At 35.9% G+C, this 15,324-nt stretch overlaps 1 protein-coding gene across 6 annotated transcripts in view; it reads left to right on the top strand.

Moving 5' to 3' along the window:
* The window catches only part of ZC3H13 (zinc finger CCCH-type containing 13), an 83,706-nt gene that overhangs the window by 67,532 nt on the left and 850 nt on the right, over positions 1-15,324 (top strand). For 4 of the 6 annotated variants that reach the window (XM_057707447.1, XM_057707445.1, XM_057707449.1 and 1 more), the window contains 6 exons: positions 3,340-3,443; positions 3,799-4,986; positions 5,641-6,147; positions 8,352-8,504; positions 11,033-11,233; positions 13,780-13,943. In XM_057707447.1, coding sequence (XP_057563430.1) covers positions 3,340-3,443; positions 3,799-4,986; positions 5,641-6,147; positions 8,352-8,504; positions 11,033-11,233; positions 13,780-13,943 — 2,317 coding nt within the window. The remainder of the gene's footprint in view (positions 1-3,339; positions 3,444-3,798; positions 4,987-5,640; positions 6,148-8,351; positions 8,505-11,032; positions 11,234-13,779; positions 13,944-15,324) is intronic. The other 2 variants (XM_057707448.1, XM_057707450.1) reach the window with 1 other exon arrangement.

The raw sequence follows: 15,324 nt of genomic DNA, 5'->3' as shown, positions 1-15,324 counted from the left end.
TGTCTAGGAAAAAGTTTTCTCGTTCTACTGTTTCTGTATCCAAGCGATATAGTTAATAATTCTTGTTTACTGTTTGATTACAGCCATTTTTGATGACACATTGGCTTATTCAACTCCTATAGACTTGTCTTTAACAGGAATCCATCCTAAAAGTGGTAGAATCAGTGGATTTATATCCCATTATATCCACTTCGTAACTAGTTAATGGAGTTGGCTTGCCACCAAGGCATGTTTATGCTATTCCTGATAATCCTTTATGAGTTTTGTGTAAGTCTAGAGTCACTACCCTCCGGCTGCAGAAGCATTCACAGTGTCTTAGAACTGAGGAAATTTTGGAACCACTGCATGGCTAGAAGAACATGAGAGAGAGAGAGGTGTCCTCTCTTGGACTGTGGAGTTATAGTAGGTTATTGGAATAAAAAGATGTGTTCTTATTATCTTATATATCTGACGACATTTTCTCTTTTCCTTTCTCTCTCTCTCTCTCTCTTTTTTAATACCAAAAAGAATTTATTTGCTCAGGTATCTGGAAAGTCTGATGAGACTATATCCAGATTCTCCAGCAAAGCATCAAGAATGGTATATCTCTACTGTTTTCTTCTGTATTAGTTTTAGACTCAGAAAGCTTTTCCCCAAATGATGGCTAAGATGACCCTGGGGTTACACCTGTCAGCTCAATAGCCCTGGGTTGAGTATTAGACAAGAGTAAAGCCAGTCACTATAGTCATGAGAATTCTGGACTCTGGTCCGTTTTGAGGTTTTACAGACACAAAACTTACTGGAATTAAGTTTTTTTGTGTTTTGGTTTTTTTTTTTAATACCAACTGGAATAGAGTGTATAAGTTTGTTAAGACAAACTGGAAATAATTTTTATAGCTTCGGTTTCTTTGCCTGTAACCTCCAGCTCATTTGCCTCATGGTGAATACACTCTCTGCTTTAGACTTTTTTCATCATTGCTATTATGGATTTTGGTTACAGACAAACTATGTAGCACAGAAATGGAGGCTTCTTCCATTAGGTCTCGCCTTCCCTTCAGTCTGCAGCCAAGGTTTCTGTAGTTCACTCTCTGGCTTCCCTCTCCCCAAATTAAAAAAACAAAATAAAACCCCAAAGCCAAAAAAACTTACATTAACATAAAATTCAGATATTACCTTTAACACATGTAAGCACACAATACATATTATTTCTCTTCTCTCCTCTGGCCTCTTTAATTCTCTGTCTTCTAAGATTAAAATTCTGAAATCTTTGTTATTTTTTAAATTATTATTTAGTCCTATGCTTTGATTATACTTACATGCTTCTGATCTCAGTTTACAGTAGCCAAAGTTTCTTCTAGTTTTTCATGGGTAGACATTCTAGGTATTAACAAGGGCCCCAGAAATTTAGGAGTCAGCAGCTCTATAAAATTACTAGTTATATGAGATTAACATCTTGATGTTTTCATCAGTTGTATTGTCATCTTAGTAGTTGAATTTAGCACTTTTGTTTTTATTTTATTTTTTTGTTTTTTGCTTGCTTCTTTTTTTTTTAAATATTTATTTATTTACTTTGGTTGCTCTGGGTCTTAGTTGCAGCAGGTGGGCTCCTTAGTTGTGGCTAGCCAGCTCCTTAGTTGTGGCATGGGAATTCTTAGTTGCAGCATGCATGTGGGATCTAGTTCCCTGACCAGGGATTGAACCCAGGCCCTCTGCTTTGGGAGTGCAGAGTCTTATCCACTGTGCCACCAAGGAAGTTCCACTTTTGTCTTTAACCACAGTTATGTAAAAGGTTGTTGAATTGCTGTAGTATTTATTTTACTCTAATTTTGTTTCTACAGATACTTCCTTGAAATTAAATTTCTTTTTGCATGTTTTAAATTTTCTTCTTTTACCAGTTAGTTCTTGCTGTGTATCAAACCACATGAGAAGTTAGATGTTTAAAACAGCCTCCATTTATTTGGTCATGATTCTGTGGGTTGGCAGTTTGGTTCAGCTCAGCAGGGTGGCTCTTCTGCTGGTCTTGCTTAGGATCACTTTGTTTCTCTAGTCAGTCTGGCCATTCAGCTGGGTCTGAGTGACCCAAAATGGCCTCACTCACATGTCTGGCAGTTGGTGCTGGCTGTTGCTTAGGACATCTTATTTTCTCATCCACATGAGCTCTCATCCTCCAATAATCTAAATTCTGCTTTTGCATATAATAGTAGAAACATACCAAGAAGGCAAAAGCAGAAGCTGCAAGGCCCCTTAAGTCCTAAATCTCCAGACTTGAACAGCGTCACTTTCACCACATCCTCTTGTCATATAGTAAGTCACTGGGCCAGCCCAGATTCAAAGAATGGGGAAAAGACTGCCTAATGATGGCAGGAGCTTTGGGTAAGTAATTGCACGAGCTTGGGCCTGTGAGTTTTCATACTACATCTGGGGCCTCCTTTTCCACCTGGTTACTCATCTGTATAAATGAGCTGTCAGGGAGTTACATGTGCTTATGTGCTGCAGTGTTTCTCAACTTTTGGCCATAGTATTTATAAACAAACAATGTTAGTTTAAAAAAAAGTGGTTAAAATTTAATGAAAATATAGAAAAACACTAGAATAACTTAAGTATCCAGAGATATAAATCACCAGTTATTTAAAGATTAGCTGAAGAACAAGAAATACAGTGAACATATGAGCTATTTTATTAATTTATCACCAAGCAGGTGATTTAGTTCTAAGAGATGAGAAGGAACCGATTTTTACAGTGTACCCACAACATGACTGGCACGGGGTTTTATGACATAACTGATTTATTCCTCATTGCAATTTTATGAGATGGCCTACCATTTTTTCACCTATTTTCAGATGAAAAAGCTAAGAATGACTTCAAGGAATTTACGTAAGGTTGCATAATAAGTTGTAACATGATATTAATAATAAGTTCAACATATAAGTTGAACTCAAGTCTTTTTTGACTCCAAAGCCAATACTAGATTTTCTCATTTGGCTTTCCAACGTAAGGTATTTCTATACCATAAAAAGGTAAAACTAATGAATAAGTTTCAGTAGAGGGTACATTGATTCCTCTGCTCTATATGTTACCACTTTGCAGTAATTAAATCTGGTGAATTTCAGTGAGTGATTCTGCATGTGTGATGGAAAAAAGAAAAGATGGTGCCATGTATTTTAAGTCCATAATAGTAAGTTTTAACAAATGAAAAATTTTATTAAAGATGCCGAATGCCCTTTGTATGATATAGATAGCTCTGATAGTAGTGTTATCCTACAATTATATATCCTAGTTACAGTAAGAAGTAATAGTAAAAATGTAGTAAATGTCTTTTTCATCCCCCGTAATTTTATAAATTACATTTGTCCAATGTAGGAAGCGCTATAGAAATGAAGGGAGTCCTAGCCCTCGCCAGTCACCTAAGCGCCGGCGAGAACATTCTCCTGACAGTGACACCTACAACAGTGGAGATGATAAAAGTAAGCAGAATCTGTTTTCCATGTTTCTGTAGTCATATTCATTTGTAACCTTGAGACCATTCTTTCACATCAGTAGGAAATGAATTAAGATTTAAAATTTTTTCTTGCTCTGTTGCCTCTGAATATCTCCCTTTGTGACTAAAGTATGTGTTAGAAATATAGTCATTTTACCATAATGGCACTGTCATTTCCTACTGGTTGTAGTAAAGCCATATTTTTATTTTTACTGCAATTATTGTTATTTTTAAACTTTTAAAATGAAAAGGGAGAAATTGGTTTATTATTTACAGGTAATGTGCAATATTAATATTGCTAACATGGTGAAAGTGTGGTTACTTTTATCTTTTTTGTATAGATGAAAAACACAGACTCTTGAGCCAGGTTGTTCGACCTCAAGAATCTCGTTCTCTTAGTCCATCACACCTTACAGAAGAGAGGCAGGGTAGGTGGAAAGAGGAAGATCGTAAACCAGAAAGAAAAGAAAGCTCAAGGCGCTATGAAGAGCAAGAATTCAAAGAGAAAGTTTCTTCTGTAGATAAGCAGAGAGAACAGACAGAAATCACGGAGGGCTCAAGAACTCGTTCACAGGACATGATAGGACACCACCCATCTGAAGATCGGGACACATCTGATCGAGCTCATGACGAAAACAAGAAAAAAGCAAAAATTCAAAAGAAACCTATTAAGAAAAAGAAAGAAGATGATGTTGGAATAGAGAGGGGTAACACAGAGATAGCATCTGAAGACGGTCAAGTATTCTCACCAAAAAAAGGACAGAAGAAGAAAAATATTGAAAAAAAGCGTAAAAGGTCCAAAGGTGATTCAGACATTTCTGATGAAGAAGCAGTCCAGCAGAGTAAAAAGAAAAGAGGCCCACGGACTCCACCTATGACCGCCAAAGAGGAATTGGTTGAAATGTCCAATGATAAGGATGGCACTATGGAGGATCCTCAAAAGAAAGAAGACACAGCGTTCAGTGACTGGTCTGATGAGGATGTGCCTGACCGTGCAGAGGTGATAGAACCAGAGCATGCTGCCACAGCTGCTACTCCTGGAAGGACTCCTTCCCCGTCTTCTCTTCCTCCTCCTCCTCCTCCTCTGGCTGCAACGACGACAGCTCATGCTGCCACCACCTTCAGCACATCAACCACCACCATTTCCACCTCTGCCACCCCCACCAACCCCACCAATACAGCTTTTACCAATGAGGACTCACATAGAAAATGCCACAGAACACGAGCGGAAAAGGTAGAGGCACCTCATGTTACTATAGAAGATGCAGCACATCGCAAGCCAGTGGATCAAAAGAGGAGTAGCAGCCTTGGCAGCAATCGGAGTAATCGTAGTCATACATCTGGCCGTCTCCGCTCCCCGTCCAATGATTCTGCACATCGAAGTGGGGATGACCAAAGTGGTCGAAAGAGAGTACTGCATAGTGGCTCAAGGGACAGAGAAAAAACAAAAAGTCTGGAAATCACAGGAGAGAGAAAATCTAGGATTGATCAGCTAAAACGTGGAGAACCCAGTCGAAGTACTTCTTCAGGTAATAAAAACGAATTATAATCTAACCAGTGTTTCCTATGTTAGTGTGTTTTTATACAGTTTTATATTTTGTTCAAATTACAATTTTAAAGTAAATGCTAAGTTGGTTACTTTACACACTGCCTTAAATTTCAAGGAACTTAAAAAAGCTTAACCATCCCACCAAAAATGTTGCCTATTATCACATTAGTACCACCATTATAGTAGAGGTAGAGGCAATGATATCAGTCAGTTTCATATCAGGATTTTAGTAGTATATCTTGGTGGAAGCACTTACATATTCAGGTCCTCTATTGATGCCTAAAATTTTAACCTTCTGGCTCTTTCTCTTTTGAACACAGAAAATAAGGTAGGGGGATAGGAAGAGGTCAGATAATGAAATGATCATTTCTGTTAATGCTTAACCATTTTATGTATTTATTTCTTTGAAGATATTTTGTGGATATAATGGATATAAACAAGGACACATGCTTTTTACATATTTTAATTAACACTTTAAAGAGAGAGGGATTTTTTTCCTTAAGGTGAGTCCTTTGGATAATTCAAAATAAATGTAGAAAAAGATAAATTTTCAGTTTTAAAAGACCTTAAAATGAAGCATTTTATTTCCATGTTATCACTCGTTAACTCTTTGTTTATGGTGTATTTATTTTAGATCGCCAGGATTCAAGAAGCCATAGTTCCAGAAGAAGTTCTCCTGAGTCAGATCGACAGGTCCATTCCAGATCAGGGTCATTTGATAGCAGAGACAGGCTTCAAGAGCGTGATCGTTATGAGCATGAGAGAGAGCGGGAGAGAGAGAGGAGAGATGCACGGCAGAGAGAATGGGAACGAGATGCCGATAAAGACTGGCCCCGGAACAGGGACCGAGATCGACTACGGGAACGGGAGAGAGAACGAGACAAAAGGAGAGACTTGGACCGGGAAAGGGAGAGACTAATCTCTGAGTCCATGGAAAGGGACAGGGACAGAACTTTTGACAGTTCTCAAATAGACTCTTTAAAACGCAGTGAAGCAAAACTGGAGAGTGACCATGAAAGAGACCTAGAAGGCACTTCCCGAGACTCTTTAGCTTTGGATAAAGAAAGAATGGATAAAGATCTAGGATCTCTGCAGGGATTTGAAGATACAAATAAAGCTGAGAGAACAGAGAGTGTGGAAGGTGAGTATCTCGCCTTTTTTGTCTGTTTCACTGTTCCATTCCCTTTCAGATTTCATAGCAAACACATACTTCCTTTTGAAAGGTCATCTGGTATGCATATTGACTCCATTGTTTTAGGGAAAATAGATTTTATGAGGAAAAGCCCTGTGCTACTTAAACAATGTGTTCCCCTCATTAGTACTGTCAGGGTAGACTTGGTGCAGATGAGGCTAAATGAAATCAGTGATTATAGTCATCCCTCAGTCCCTCAGTATCTGCAGGAATGGGTTCCAGAGCCCTCCACTGATAGTAAAATCTGGGGATGCTCAGCTCCCTTATTAAAGTGACTCCCCGCTCCTAGAATGAGGGACCCTGAGAAGGCCACATCCACTCTTTTGCCCACTCAGAGCCAGCCTCAGCTGTGTGGACATCCACTCTCCATCCTTCACCCCCATCTGCTGTACAGACTGACTCATGCCTCTGTGTTCTCTGAATGGGCTACCTTCTCTAGCCTTTTCTGTACCTGCTCTTCCCATTGCCTGATAGACCTTTTCCCTTTTATCTCCTCTTACTCAAACTGCAAGTTCCAGTTTATGCATTATTTCCTCTACGAAGCCTTCTCTGCTAAAGATGCTCACTCTTTCAAATTGCCATAGCATCTTGTTTATGTATCTTTAATAGCATCCCTGCACCATATTATAATTATTTTTCCATAGTTTTCTCCCCACTATACTGTACTCCCTTGTTAGGCACCATAGCTTTTCATTTCTTTATCATCGAGACTCTAGCAAGGATACATAAATGGCTGATGAATGAAAATATGTTCTGCCTGTGCATACATGTTCTACATCTTATTCTTTGGTGAACTATAGCCCAGGTTAACGATAGTGATGGCCCCCCTGAGAATTCTTCTGGAAATTCTGCTTCCACAAACTGTCCAATTCTGATACCACTGCTTACACCATTGTTCTGACATAACCTCTCCACTTTAAGCCCCCAAGAAACTTCTGGCATACTGAGTACATAAGCAGTAATATTTTATATTCTTTTTATTTGCTGTATTGTAGCACTAGTCCCAGAATAAAATTCACATTCTTTTAAAACTATAAACATCCTTACATCTTTTGGTTATTTGATTAGATATATTCCAGTACACCAGCTGTTACATATTTTTTTCTACTTCACAAAAACTTTTCTACCTCAGTGGTCTTCACATTCATTTTATCTCAAATTTGAATTTAAATAGCATCAATTTGTGAACCACAGTACTATTGGAGGTACAATCTTGGGGTATAATTGAATATAATTTTAACTAATCATTATAACAATTCTCTTGTGATTGGAATTTATGCCCTTCATCCCTAAAATATACCATTCATGGTTGGGATCACAGATGACACAGCATAGAAATTTATAGGTGAATTACCTATTGTGAAATGAAAAATTTTATGCACTTAAAGTAGGATAATGAGTTTGATAAGCTTGAAAAGCTAAGAATCCTATTATTTGTATTTCTGTTTAGATGTATATCTGTCTAATGAAGTTATTAAAATTGTTTAGAAGTGAATTGGTGGGTATGAGGAGATTATTACGGAATTTAATAGAGTAGAAAATTATTAGAATGACTAGAAGAAGCATCTCATAGTTTATTATACTTTATTTGCTGTAAGTTTTATAAAACATACTGTTGCGTTTGGAAAACTAGTGTTGTAAACGCAGTAAAGTGTATGGATAACACCTGATTAGAAATAGTAAGTGTACTATATAGTTTTATGATAATTCAAGTTCACAACCAACTCACCAGGAGACAGAGCTTTAGCCTAGGTAGTTGAGAAAAGTTGGTAAGTAAAATTAATGAGTTTATTTTGATAAATTAATGCATCCTTTTAAAATTAGATTTCTCTGGACTTAAAGTTTATTATAAAAAATTAACATAACAGTCAACATTAATCTGTTAGTGATAGATTTTATTTCTCATATTTTAATTGCAATCTTTTTGATAGTGCTGTCCATATTGTGTTCTTGCCATTGAAACTAAATGTAACTAATTTTGAAGTTCTCTTTTGGAATTATCAAGTGTTTTGAATAATTAAGAAATACAGTTTTCAAATAAAAAAATGCTTTTCAACTCTTTTTTAGTGTGCACAGCCTCTCCTCTTTGGTTTCACTTAGATATCCTTTTCCCTTAATGCTCTCTTTGGCGTGAAATTAATTTTTCTATTTAGCAGGAGATGACGAATCCAAGTTAGATGATGTGCATTCGTTAGGATCTGGTGCTGGAGAAGGATATGAGCCAATTAGTGATGATGAGCTAGATGAAATTCTGGCAGGTGATGCTGAAAAGAGGGAGGACCAACAGGATGAGGAGAAGATGCCAGGTAATCATTTGCAGAGGTGGTTGAACATAAAAAATATTTCATGACTATATTGAGATATTCTTTGTTCCCTTTCATGCTGTACGAATTGATAAAATGCAGTTAGAATTTTCCCATTTATGTTTTAATTGACATTGAAAGGCCAGTAAAATGAAAATTATAGTTAATATGCTCTGCTCATTTTTAAGTAGACATTGCCTATAAATTGGAAAGGGATTATTTAAAACAACACAATTGTAAGATATCCTTTCCATAGTTTGATTCCTATAGAATGACCTGGAATTTAGCCAACCAGTGATTGTCTAGCAGTGTTCTAGATGGTAGGTACATGGTACACAGCTTCACAACTGTGCTGCCACAAACCAACTTATGAAATGACCATTCACAAATTTACAAAGGTTGAGGTTACATTTGAATGCTATTTATATACTTTTCTCTCAGTTTTCTAAATTCAGTAATTATTTTCACTTATAGTACTTTGTACATTGCCAGAACTTACTCCAGTGACTACACCATGAGGCAGCAACCTTTAATTTTCTTGTTGAATCATCCCAGTTAGTCTAATTGTTACTAACAATTTTTTTTTTAATTATAGTGAGGGTCTTTGCTTTATTTGGGTATATAGAATATTAAATTTTTATTTTGACTTAAGTTGCTGTTATATTTTACATTTTTTTCTACTAATGTATAATGTATATATGAATGTTATCTTTAACAGCTATTAGGTATTTATGAATAGAACATTATTTTGTTAATTCCCTAAATTGTTGCTTATCAGTGATAGTCTCCATTTTAATCATAGCCACTGCCTGATTCTTAAAGCTTTTTTGTAATGAATTATTTGTTTTTAAAAAGTAAACTGTGTCTGGTGTGTGTCTGTGTATGCATACACACATGCAAACTAAATATACTCCTAGATATAATTAATCCTTAAAATGATTCTGGTATCAAGCTTCAACACATCAGACCTAATCTTAGTGAAATGATGAGTTTTTTCATTGAGGAGCTCTCAGGCAATTTAAATGCATTATTTATAGGAATGGATTTGATTAGGTGTTTGCTTGCTTTTTTTGTTTGTTTTTGGGTTTTTTATTGAAGTATAATGGACATACATTACATCAGTTTCGGGTACACAACCTAATGATTTTTTTTTTTTTTTAAGGACGTGTGTACACAGTCTTTAGTTGATATTAAAAGTAAAGTAAAAGATTATAAAGTACTTTCCATTTCAGAGTAATATATCACCTTCCTATAATTATGCGTTAACATGGCAAAAGTAAACTGGTTGAACTTTGTTTATTTAGAGAATGATTCCATTGCAATTTATTTTTATTTTCTGAAAAATAGCCCAAAGATATTCTATTTTTGGTTCCTCTTTTTTTTTTAAGCTCTTTATTGGAATATAATTGCTTTACACTGTTGTGCCAGTTTCTGCTGTACAGCAAAGTGAATCAGCTGTACTTATACATATGTCCCCATATCCCCTCTCTCCCGCGACTCCTTCCCACCCTCCCCATCCCACTCCTCTAAGTCATCACCCATCACTGAATTGATCTCCCTGTGTTATGCAGCAGCTTCGCACTAGCTATTTTACATTTGGTAGTGTATATATGTCAGTGCTACTCTCTCACTTCATCCCAGCTTCCCCTTCGCCCCAGCTTCCCCTTCGTGCCCCGCCCCCCATGTCCTCAAGTCTGTTCTCTACATCTGCATCTTTATTCTTGCCCTGTCACTGGGTTCATAAGTACCATTTTTTTTAGATTCCATATATATGAGTTAGCCTACGGTATTTGTTTTTCTCTTTCTGGCTAACTTCGCTCTGTAGGACAGACTCTAGGTCCATCCACCTCACTACAAATAACTCAGTTTCATCCCTTTTTATGGCTAATATTCCATTGTATATATGTGCCACATCTTCTTTATCCATTCATCTGTTGATGGGCATTTACAACCTAATGTTTGAGACTTACATACATTGCAACATGATCAACACATTAAGTCTAGTTACCATCTCTCACCACGCAGAGTTACAAAATTTTTTTTCTTGTGATGAGAACTTTTCAGATTTACTGTCTGGTAACTTTTAATGTTGAAATACAGTATTATTGACTAGTTACCATGCTGTACATTACATGATTTACTTTATAATTGCAAGTTTGTACCTCTTGATGCCCTTCACACATTTTGTCTAACCTTTAGAGCCCTTCCCCTCTGGAAACCACCAATTTCTGCATCTATGAGTTTGGTTTTCTTTTTGTTTGATTCTTTTAGATTCCACATATAAATGAAATGGAAGGTGGGGCACTCACCTGTAACCACTTTACCTATTTTCTTTTGGTGAGAAAGTTATTTGTAGATGTCCTTAGATTCTAAATATTAGTTTTTATAGAAAATTGTTTAAGAATATACCTTTTTTGATGTAAATTACTTGTTATTTAATGCTTTCTGTGTCTTGCAATCTGTATTTCTCTATAGATAACAAGAATGGTATTTCTTGGTGTAATAAAATTCTGTTCCTAAACTTTTCGTAGATCCATTAGATGTGATAGATGTGGACTGGTCTGGTCTTATGCCAAAGCATCCAAAGGAACCACGAGAGCCTGGGGCTGCACTCTTAAAATTCACACCTGGAGCTGTTATGCTGAGAGTTGGGATTTCTAAAAAGTTGGCGGGTTCTGAACTCTTTACTAAAGTCAAAGAAACATGTCAGAGACTTTTAGAAAAACCCAAAGGTAATTCCATCCCACATTGACTATATAATGTTTAGTGTAAATATTAAGGTGCCTTTGAAAAGGATTCTCTTCTGTTCTCATGTAGCAATCATAAGAACTTTTGTTTTTTTGGAGGACTCACTTATTTTCATTATTTAATCCTCATGGTGAAAGTTTGTTTTATTTTGAGAAAAATTTAAGCTTACAGGAAAGTAAAAGATAGCACAATGATCTTTCTGTATCAAAGTTACTTTTTAACAGGTAAGTTCTAATGTCAGTGTGCTCAGTGGTATACCCAAGGCTAAATGAGGTAGAGCCTGGGAAAGTGAGCTAGGTATTTTTCATATCTAAGCAAATTGGTTATCTTGACAACCCTTTCTCCTGGGAAATGGGGAATTCTACTCAAATGTAGATGTTTAGGTTGAGCCTTTAACAAAATGGTTAAGAACTTAGTCTCTGGGCCAGATGACCTGGATTCCAGTAGGCATACCACTTACTATCTATTATTTAATCTGTGTGTTACTCTCATCATCTACAAGCTGGGAATAATTACACCACCGAGTCATATGATTGGTAGGAGGAACAAATGAGTTATTGCAAGTAAAACACAATAATTTCTGACATACAGTGATGCTCAGTAAATATGAGCTGTTGCTATTTAGTTTGGAAATATCATCACATTGATTTTCTATAAATTTTGTTTGGTTTCGGCTGCCTTGGGTCTTTGTTGCTACACACAGCAGTTCTCTAGTTGTGGTGAGCGGGGGCTTCTCGTTGCGGAGCACGGCCTCAGTAGTTGTGGCTCGCATGCTCTAGAGTGCAGGCCAGGTAGTTGTGATGCATGGGTTTAGTTGCTTTGCGGCATGTGGGATCTTCCCAGACCAGGAATCAAACCCATGTCCCCTACATTGGCAGGTGGATTCTTAACCACTGAGCCACCAGGGAAGTCCCTCTCATTGATTTTAGAACTTACTGCTACAGCTTTTCATTATTCCAGAACACTTTACTTAGTTTAAAGGGTTTGTGTGTGTGTGTGTGTGTGTGTGTGTTTGTATGATTTTTTCTGTTTCTCTGGTCCCTACCTTATGCTTTGGCAAGAAAGTATATACCTACTCCATATGTAAGTTTTAAATTCTAAGGCTTAAAACAGAAAACTTGTATGTGTACTGAAATTTAAATTGCTTTTGTCTAGGTTTTCTGATTAGAGTATGATTAAGTTCTTTTGAACTCAACTTTCCCAGTTATCTTAGTTCCTTTGGTGTACTTGTACCTAACATATGTGTTTCATGTCTCGAGTCATTTGCTTCTGGTCAGTTTCAAAACCAGGACTAGACTAAGTTTAGCTAGGGAGGTTTGCAAGTGTGTTTTATAGTCTACTGTTGTGAAAATAGAAGGGATTTAAATAAAAAGTAATTTGTCCCAATGAGCAATTTTCAAGGAAGTGCATGGACTCAGTGCAGCCATTTTTAATAGTGTGCATTATATGACTGTGTCATTGGTCGGCTCAAACAGTGGTATGTCTGACTCACCCGAGGAACTGTCTTTCACACCCCAACTAAAGTATCCTAGTTCCAACTGTGGAGAGTCTGTAGATCTGGTGGTAGAACCCTGGCACTGTATTTTTAAAAACTCCTCAGATTTGTGAACTATTTTTGAGTTTTTATTTACATTTATTTTTACTTTTGTTATAAACCTGTTCACTAGGTATGTAACTTAATGACTAGGTATATTACATGAGACAAGTTTCTTATTAATTATCTAATCTCACTATTTATGCTTTGCAGTTCAGGAAATGATATAGGTAATGCAGTTCTATTAATTCTCAGTCACATGTGTTTTGTTTTTACCTAGGTGTTTTTTTACTGTTTCCCTTTGTGGGCTCTAACAGTAACTCATTTTGATCATGTTACAGAAACACTACCTGGTACCATTTGTACTCTTGGCCAACTTTTAGAATGCTAGCTTTGAAGTTACTGCTCTTTCTGTTATTTATTTAGGTTAATGACTGGCCCTATTCTGTACATTTTGATTTCTTGTCTGTTTTTATTAAGTGTTTTCTCCTTACCTTGCATGTTATGACTTAAAACTAAGTGATTTTAATTTGATACATTGTCCCAGGTTTTTATAGTGACCAAATGTTGGATAAAATTTGCAGATTATCTAACAAACACCTACTCAATCGCCTAAGTTTTTTAGGGATCACAGAATGTAGTCATGTTACTACATTTGAATCTTGCTGTATAATACAGTCGTGAATCTAGAACTTTTAGTAGTTGCGTTGGTAGGCAGTATATTGAATTTGACTCCCATAGTTAGCAATCCTTATCAAAATTCTCTCTCCTAATTCTGTTTTTCTGATATCTTAAAGTGGCTATCAGAATATTTATTTTTGCTTGACACTAGCAGCACAACTACATGTTGGAGTTCTCTCACAGAGAATACACTGCCTTTAATATAAAATAATTTTCACCAATGTTGGTAATTTTGATAAAGTATAGATTTTGTGGAATAGTCATCTAAACACTTCTATTTTCAGAAACTTTATTGTGTTTATTTTTTGTTGAAAGATGCAGACAGTCTTTTTGAGCATGAATTGGGGGCTCTCAACATGGCTGCATTACTACGAAAAGAGGAAAGAGCAAGTCTTCTTAGTAATCTTGGACCATGTTGTAAAGCATTATGCTTCAGACGGGATTCTGCAATCCGAAAGCAGCTTGTTAAAAATGAGAAGGTACCATTGTTTCCTTAGAAAAATTGGAAAGTGTTTATTGAGTAGTATGGATGACATATTTTTCATTTGATTGCTGTAAGGTGAGATTCAGGTCTCATTGTCTGTTTTTATAAGTTTGGTTTCCCAGTCTTTTACACATGTAAAAGAAAGAATTTATTAGAATTTATAATAATTTTTATTTTACTTCAATAGTATTGAAGAACATTTGTTTTGAATAACAAATTGTTATTGGTACTTGAAGAAAATTTAAGTCTACACGTATGAAGTATTTTTCATTTGCAAAAAGTTTCTTTCGGTAATAAAATATACCAGAAACTTACTTAAACTGAAGGACAAGGAAAAAATTTCCCAGAGTGGTGAGGAGATTTTATATATATATATATATAATGTTTATGAGAATATACCAAATTGAAGAGAGGAAATAAATACAAGTTATTATTTGTAAGTATTTACTTGAGACGAATAAAGGAAATTGACACTTACCTGAAGCAAACAGAAAATAAGCTAAGGAATCTTTTTGAATGATGAAACTTCTCTGTTTTGATTGTGGTCTTGGTTACTTGAATATATACATGAGTAGAAACTCACAGAACTATACCTAAACAAGCCATTTTTACTGTATCACAGCTTATAAAGTATTTTTTTATAATGCAAATGTGATCAGGGCATCACTGTTCCTTTAAAGATCCTAGAAGAGAAATAGCAGAATACTGGACATATTCAAATCTTGCCCTACCTATTTCATTGTAGACAGGGTTGGAGAACATTTAACACAATTTTATGATGATAACTTTCAAGACTGCTAATGTAGCTTTAAGTTCCAATAATAGAGAACTGCATCAAGAACAAAGAAGGTAGTAGTTTCTCAGGAGACTGCCCTCATCAGCTGTCTTCTGGAGAATTTGTTCAGTTCTGGAGCCTACATCTTATGGCATATTAACAGACCAGTAAGGAGTATGGAACATTCGGTGCTTCTCTTCAGTGAATTGAAAGATTGTCATGTGAAAGTAAGACTGAATTTGTGTGTAGCTCCATAAAAGAGATTTTATTTCGACGTGTTAAAAATAGTACCATTCAACAATAGAATGTGCAGTATGTTTTTGTTGTTTTGTATTGTTATTGGAAACGATGAAGTAACAACTACTTGATTACCTGTCAGGGATTATCAAGAAGATTCCTACTTTAAGCAAGAAGTTAGACTAGGCACTCTCTCAAGATTGCCTTCTTTTCTAAGATTCCTTGAGTCTGAAAACATTTCTTAATTTTTCTTTTAAATATTCAATACAACTAATTAAGTATTCATCCCAAACTAATTTTTCTTATAATTGACATTTTTGTTAGTAGTTAACCTGTCTTTTCTACTGTCAGCTAATGGTGTACA

Source organism: Hippopotamus amphibius, chromosome 14, assembly GCF_030028045.1.
Source record: "Hippopotamus amphibius kiboko isolate mHipAmp2 chromosome 14, mHipAmp2.hap2, whole genome shotgun sequence".
Lineage (NCBI taxonomy): Eukaryota > Metazoa > Chordata > Mammalia > Artiodactyla > Hippopotamidae > Hippopotamus > Hippopotamus amphibius.
The sequence above is the reverse complement of the archived record's forward strand: the minus strand, read 5'-3'. Positions and strand labels throughout refer to the sequence as shown.